We start from the raw sequence: 8,076 nt of genomic DNA on the forward strand, positions 1-8,076 counted from the left end.
CGTGCAAGACTGGTGTATCCTAACTTTTTGTGCCCAGCAGGGAGCAAATATCCTTTGGGCAGAGAGCTTTGTAGAGCAATTACATGTCCTGCAGACTGCATCTGAAAATAAGCAGTAGTAGGAAGATGTTATTGCTTGGGGAGATGGAGCAAGTATGTCAGAGCGCTGCATTTTCTAGATGGTCATTTTGGAGGCTTTGCATGAATGCTCACACCTAGGCCTATGAAGCTCTCAAGCACTCATTTGCACATTTGAACACAATTTCCATATGTTTTCTTTGCAAGCTTGAATGCCTTGAATTCCTGCCAAACCATTTGGCCTTGCCCTGCTTTTAGTTCATATTATATTTATAATGTTTGTATTAAACTGACTCTTTGTCCTGTTTTCAGACTGCATTTTCTTTCCCCCTTCATCCTCTTTCCTGCATATTTTTGGTAGGCAACATGAACTAGAGAGAGCTTGGCTAGTCCCCAAGCTGTCTAAGACCATGAGTCTAAAGGCAAGTTTAATTAAAGCTTCTTGCTTCTCAGTGCTGTAGTACACAGCCCCTCTGACTCTACCCCTCAAGGCTTTTGCTGCTGTATTTCTCAGACTGAGCAGGGCTGTTCTCAAACAACATAGCAGAAAGGAATCACTGGTCTCCATTTGCCTTACCCTCCAAATGAAGAGGTGGATGTCTGAGGTGGGGCTCAGTAAATATATAATTAATCATCCTCATCATCATCACTGGCTTTCCTATCTGCAACAGTTCCCAGCATCTCTCTCCTCACAGCTCCAGTGGGAAGAAATATTTATCCATTTGTTTTTCTTCTGCACTGCTCTCATCTGGCTGCATCAGGGCAAGTTTAGAGAGAAAAGACCCCAGGATGGTTCTTTGAGGACTCTGCAGCAGATTCTTTGTTACATCTCACTGAAATGATCTGAGAGAGGCAGCAGGGAGAAGTGAGTCAGATGAAACTCTCGAAGGCAAAAAAAGAAAGAAAATTTTAAAAAAGAGTAAAGCTGGTTTTTTTCTAGCTTTTATACATTTAGAAATTAAGGATTTCGAGTTATTGGTGAACAGATCTCAGCAGGAGGAAGACCTGGTGTGGCCTAATGCTGAAACTCAGGCAATCCTATTGGAGTCTTACTGTCATTTCACTTTTACCTTATAGTTTACTTCCTACGTACCCAAAATGTCCATGGCTTTTTTTTGTGTGTTGAAATGAATATGTTCATACACGAAGAGAGAGGCATGTCTACAGGCACCTGAAAGGAGCTGACCAGTGCCTCCTTTCCAGGACTGCCTGAATGGCACCTGGAGACACATTGGCAATTATAGAATCATAGAATGTATTGGGTTGGAAGGGGCCTTTAAAGATCATCCAGTCCAACCCCCCCTGTAGTAAGCAGGGACAGTGTTTACTAGATCAGGTTGCTCAGAGCCTCATCAAGCCTGACCTTGAATATCTCTGTGGATGGGGCCTCCACCACCTCTCTGGGCCACCCGTTCCCGTGATCTACCACCCTCATATTGAAGAACTTTTTCCTAATATCCAACCTAAATCTACCCTTTTCTGGTTTAAAACCATTACCTCTTGTCCTATTGCTACATGCCCTAGTGAACAGCTCTTCCCCAGCTTTCTTATAGGCACCTTTCAGGTATTGGAAGGTCGCTGTAAGGTCCCTCTGCCTTCTTTTCTCCAAGCTGAACAACCCCAAATCTCTCAGCCTATCTTCATAGGAGAGGTGCCCTCTGATCATCTCTGTGGCCCTCCTCTGGACCCTCTCCAGCCCTTCAATGTCCTTTTTGTGTTGGAGACTCCAAAGCTGGATGCAGTACAGATGAGGTCTCACCAGAGCAGAGCAGAGTAGAGGGGCAGAATCACCTCCCTCAATCTGCTGGCCACACTTATTTTGATGCAGCCCAGGATGCGGTTGGCCTTCTGGGCTACAGATGCACGTGGAGGGAGCTTTGCTGAGGCACCTAAATTTTTACTTGCCTGAAGATAGGTCAGATGAACTCCAGCCCTCCACCTCACCCCCTGTTGAAAGCTGACAACATAAGTCCTCTCTGACACAGCTCGGTCAGCTGTGTCTGTGCCCTGTGATACTGATGAGGACTGAGGTGCCTGTGTGGGATTTTCTGTAACAGTGGGACTGTAGGAGCCTAGATGAGCTCTTCCCTGAGCAGCTCTGCCTCCTGTGTCTCAAGCCACATTAAGGCTGGTGACAGCTCACATGTCTGGATACAGTGGTTTGTCTGATGGGAGAGGAAGATGCACATCTGGTCCTTAAGAGCATGTGTGCAAGTGCAGCACCAGCCAGTTCCTGGTCTCTGTGCCTCTCATGTGAGTTCCTTTAAGTGTGGGTCTCACCTTGTCTTATGATCTTCAGCTGCATAGGCAAACTGTGGTCCCTTCTTTTCTGTGATCAGATGCAGCTGTTTGGTGGTGGGAGGCTGCTGGAGATTTTTTGGCACCTGTATTGTTGGAGTGATGTGCTCTGCGAGTGCTTCAGAGTGAAGTGGGTGAAGAGATACCCAACGGGATGCATCTTGTGCTCAATTCTGCCGTCCATTAGCCAAGCAAGTCAAGCTCCCTCCAACTCTGAGAACTAAGTGCCCACTCCTTTTCTGATGAATCAGAGGGATTAGTAAACAACTGACCTGCAATACCGGTTCTTTATGTAGGGAGAAGGAGAAGTATGTGTATATCTACCTATGCTAGTCCTTCTCTCCCCTATTTGCTAAGCAGGAAACAAAGGAAGGCAAAAATACCAGGACATCATTTATCAGTGGCCCAAAACAGTGGAGAAAGGAGTTAAAAACTTGAAAGTTTGAATAATGCATATGGATTTATTTCAAGTGCCTTCTAATATTTACAAAATTACATGACACTTTGTTTCCTTTGTGCATTTTTTTCCCACAAGATCCAGACAGGGAGGCAAGTTTAGATTAAACAAACAACAATGAATTCTTCTGAACCTGTGCAGAAGACAGATCACCCCCTGACTACCACAGAGTTTTTTGGTTAAAAAAAATAATAATTCTGGGAGAGTTTTCAAGGAAACAAAAATCAAGCACATCCTCTATAGAAACCTCAGACAATTTTTGATGTCATTAAAACAGAACACGCTTCTAACTTTATTTTAATAATTCATTGTTTCATAAATAAAAACCAAACAAGTGTTCAGCAGAGAGATCTCTTTAAGGGAAGAAATAATAATTTATTATTTCTTTTGTAAGAAAAGGTCTCTCTACTGAACACACGTTTGTTTTTTATTTATGAAACAATGTATGAATTATTAAAATAAATCTGGAATTGTGTTCTGCTTAATGACATGAAAAATTATTTGAGGTTGCATATAGATGAGCTTAGCAGGGCTTTACTACCTACAAGCTTCAGTGCTACATTTTTCTAAACAAATCAAGAGTTTTAGAGCATTTAATAACCATTTAATTCTGGGATAAGTTTATTGTGATTTAAGCACAGTAATATATTCAATATGTCACCGGCTTGAAAGAAGCCGTCATGCTGGAGGTAACAATACATAGTAGAGATATAAGAAAAAAAAACAATTTAAATTGATTTTTGGAGCTGGCAGGCTGCAAGCCACTTTGCACTGTCTGCCTCAGTTTTCTTCATTTGCATGAGCTGAGGTATAAGCACCTCCAAAGGTTGGTGCCTGTGCCAAGTGCTGAGGCCGTGTTACTGGCCATGCTACATGCCATTTCCAGAGATGCAGCCCGGCTAGCCACAATGCAGCGCCTTCCTTGTGTGCTATATTTGGAAATGAGGTTTCTGCTCCAGGGCCCCATCCTTTGTAAAGCACTTAAGTGCATGCTTAAATGCTCATCTGCTCCGAGCCAGGAATGCTGATTTGCTGCGATTCTTGTTGGCACGGAGGGAAACAGCATTCAACCAGGGTCACCCCATGTTTCAGCTGCGAAAATCTCAGGGCACAAAAGGGGCTGGGGGAGGACATGGGGCTGTTCACAGCTTGTGTCACCCTCTCTACCATGAGCTTGGGCACTCAGTGATGCAGAGGTGCTTCCATGGGCAATGCCGACCCCAAGGAAGTTGTCAATGTGACCTGGAGACACAGTGATTTAGCACAGCACAGTGATTTACATTTAATATAAAGCTGCTCCCCACCTTTCTCATAGATGTTGAGAAGAATCTGCAGGTGAATCACATGCCCCCTAAGTCACTAGCACAAGAGAGCAAAAAACTGTGAAGGGTGAAGATGTTATGTAGCGAAAGGAGAGAAATACTACATTTTGAGAAAGAAGGAGAGCTTCACTGCCCAAATAGACTTTACACATTGGCACAATTGTTACCCTCTTGGTTGGACATTTCTAACATTCAGGCCACAGATTTCCTTGTGCCGGGGGCAGAGCACTTTTTCCCTTGGGCAAAGCAAATCAGAAAAAGATTCCTCTGCATTTGTAACAGTCCGTTTTTCACCAAATATCTTGTTTCCCCATCTTTTTCCAAGTAGAATACTGAGCTTATGAACAGCCATTCTTTTCATACAGATGGTAAGCAATCGTGACATGATACCCATGTGAAGTATTACAATCTCAAGACAAATTTGACTTTATTAATGAATGCCATAGCTGGTGGTGCATAGAGTTCTTGTGCTGAGGGATGTATCATTAATGTCAAAACAGTTATGGACATTAATTTATCCACTAATTGAGATGTGAGACTTGGGTCTCTTCATATTGTACTCTTATTTTTAATAAAGAAGGCTGCCTATTGGCTAGATCACCCCACAGAACTGGGAAACATTGGAGTACCACTAAGCTTGTGAGCCGGTGCCAGTCACTTGACATCTCTGTCTCCATTAACTCAGGTGAACATATCCTTACGATTAAAAATCTGGGACATTTTTGTGGCACTAACACAAAAAGCTAATGTTAATGCTTGAAAAGTGAGTCAGTGGCAACTTCAGACTCATCAGAGGCCCAAGAACATGTACGAGTGGAGAATATTTTACCACCAGTGACTTACAGTATTGAGAATTTACCAAGAAACAGGAATGTCACTGCCATTCACCATGAGTAAAGTGAAAATATTCTTTGTATCTAAATTCGATTGGACTTTTTTGTTCCAAAGAGTGTTCATCACAATTGAATGTTCATTTCACTTCATTGTGTGTTCCTAGTAAGTGTGAAAAAAATTCTACTCAGACCAGCAGTACATCTTAAAAAATGTTCTGTAGGTGCAAAAAGTAAAATATTTTGGGTAGCAAAATTTAAAAAAAAAAAAAGATCTTTCTGTGAAAATGGCTTTGTAGTTGACATGTGAAAAACAGCGTTATCCTGGTTCAGCTTGAAGTTATATTCTCTTTAGAGTTGACTCACATGAAAACTCCAAGTAATATCTGTCCAAGTAATATCGTCTACATTTGCTAGGCTGTGATTGTTACTGTCAGCCGATTTCTTTGAGGGCCTGAGGTGGAAGGCACCATGTGGCTGTGATGCGCTGTTGTAAAGCTGTGATTCTGACAGCAGAATGTTAATCTGAAATGTGACTCTGGAATTACTGCTGCTCCTGCTCCTTCCTTCCCCTCCTCTGAAATACATAGAAATCAGATGCTTCTCTTTCTTTTATCCCCAGCTCCCATGCTCTCAGTTCTACTGAGGTAGAAAATAACTTAAAATGCTTCTGAAATTGTATTTTCCAAGGGATTTCCTAGTGCATCAGGCTGGCATGCATCAAATGGGTAGAAACAGAAATCTGTCCCTTGTCTGGAACAGCACAGTGAACACTTATTTTCTGTGAATTAATCCTGACAGAGGATAGATGTCCCTATCTTTTCTCCACCTCCCCACTCCTCCCAAATATCTCTAATAATGTCTCTTTTTCTTTTTTTTTTTTTTTAAAACTAACTTTCTGAGTCAACTTGGAACAGTTAGTGACATCCAGTTGCTGACCTTGGCCCAAAATGAGCCTTTTACACATGAAGCTATGCATTTGTGCCTGTGCTTTGCCACAAAGCTAATCTCTAGTAAGCACACTTCAGAGGCTACAGTATGCAAAAACTCTCTCCTAATGGTGACATTTGGAAAACCTGGTTTTGTTGTTTGTTTTTTTTTCTCTTTAATTGCAGGTAGCTGCACTCACCGTGGACTGCTGAATGTTAGCCAGCCCTATATTGTAAAGCTGAACTGGAGAGGATTTTCCTACAAATATGGTTCCTGGGGTAGAGATTACTCTCCCTCTAACCCAGAGCAGGAAGTCTATTGGGTTGCACCATTGAACACGGATGGGAGATACTTGGAATACTACAGAATTTACAATTCCTTTGATAATTTGCTGCTGTTTAAACCCATGTATGAAAGTAGAATAACATATGGGGAAGGAAGTGGTGCTGCCCTCTATAATAATTTTTTGTACTATCATGCTTATAATTCAAGATATATGGTGAAGCATGATTTAAAAAGAAACACCCTGGTTTTGAGGAAGGAACTTCCAAATGCTGTTATCGGTAACCGTTTCTCTTATGCAGGTGTATCATGGCAAGACATAGATTTTGCTGTGGATGAAAGTGGGTTATGGGTAATATATTCAACAGAAAATAGTATGGGCAACATTGTGATTAGCAAACTCAATGAGACCACACTTGATGTGCTAAATACTTGGCAGACAAGACAGTACAAGCCATCTGTTTCCAATGCTTTCATGGTATGTGGTGTTCTGTATGCCACAAGGCCAATGAACACTAGGAAAGAGCAAATCTTCTACACGTATGACACGACTACTGGCCAAGAAGGCAGAATTAATGTCATTATGGATAAAAAGCTAGATACAATCCAGAGTATCAATTATAACCCCACAGATCAGAAATTGTATGTTTACAATGACGCTTACCTTCTAAGATATGATGCGGCCTTTCAGCCTTAGTTTAAGTCACTTTCAGCAGTGACATAAGCATGCCATAAAACTGGCAGCAACTAAAATGAGAGATCTGATACATCTTTAGACAATGCTATTACCAGTTTAGGGTTCATCTGGTCTCATGTACCGTACCTGTGGGTGTCAGACGTATTGCTTATACTCTTCAAAAGAATTGCCAACTCTGGTCAGCAGTATTGCTGGCAGCAGTGTTTGACAGTACTGGGTTCTTTAGGTTTTGATTGGTGTTTATTACTGTTTGGTGCCTCTAAGGGTAGATTTACTGCATAGGTTTAGTGCATTTTGTTCACAGAAACTGATGGGCACAACCTATCTATTGACTGAGAAGCTAATTGTCCACTTATGTGCATTTGTCAGTGTAACACAGGCAAGTCACCTAGAAACTGAGAATGAATATCCACTTGTCTTCCTCAGAGTGAATTAAAGCCTCAGAGATATTAATCAAAGAATTAAAATAGTACAGGAAGTAGACTTGGTCAGAGGACAGTAACTTGTCTGTTAGGTGGAAGCAGCAGTATCTGGCTCAAGGGTTTGGGAAAGAGGGTAGAAATGCACTTTGCTGTTTGAAGTCATACCATGAGGAGGGAGGAGAAGTCATCGAGGCAGTGATGGAGCTCTCTGCCCTCACTATCACAAATGCAGTGGGACAGCTGCCCCTGGGGCCTCACCTCAGCTCAGTCATCTCTCAAGTAGCTGCAGCAACAGGTTGGCTTCCTGAAGCAAACGTGGAGGCAAAACCGACAGCAGGGCTTTCCCTGACTTTGTCTCTTTCCCACTCTGCTGCCCTTAGCAACTCCATGTGCCTAGACCTGGCCTTATGAATGGTCTTACTTCATCTAGCCATGTTTTGTGGTCACCATGGCTCCATTTTCCTGGCAGTACAGTGCAGAAAATACTGTTTTCCTTTCCTTATGTTCTTGTAAGGTGATGCAAATCCTTCCCTTGACTTTATTGGCCACATGCAGCTCTTAGGTGTAAATCATGCATTGCCATAGAATGACAGCCCTGTTATTTAATGTGCCTCTATTCAGCATTTTTGCCATTTTCTAATTAGCTTCCTGAGAGCCTTGTTAGCGTACAGTCTAGTTTGTTCCCTGGGTAATTCTGTCTTACAGCAAGGTAAGAGGTCTTGTGGAAAACAGAAGTCTGGTCAAACTAGTTGGATATATGA

At 42.2% G+C, this 8,076-nt stretch overlaps 1 protein-coding gene across 1 annotated transcript in view; it reads left to right on the forward strand.

Moving 5' to 3' along the window:
* LOC104538287 (olfactomedin-4-like) overlaps nt 1–6,893 on the forward strand; it is a 22,653-nt gene extending 15,760 nt beyond the window's left edge. The window contains 1 exon segment of the mRNA XM_010181439.1: nt 6,100–6,893. Coding sequence (XP_010179741.1) covers nt 6,100–6,893 — 794 coding nt within the window.
* The last annotated feature ends 1,183 nt before the right edge of the window (nt 6,894–8,076 follow it).

Source organism: Mesitornis unicolor, unplaced genomic scaffold (assembly GCF_000695765.1).
Source record: "Mesitornis unicolor isolate BGI_N332 unplaced genomic scaffold, ASM69576v1 scaffold15340, whole genome shotgun sequence".
In the NCBI taxonomy this organism is placed as follows: domain Eukaryota; kingdom Metazoa; phylum Chordata; class Aves; order Mesitornithiformes; family Mesitornithidae; genus Mesitornis; species Mesitornis unicolor.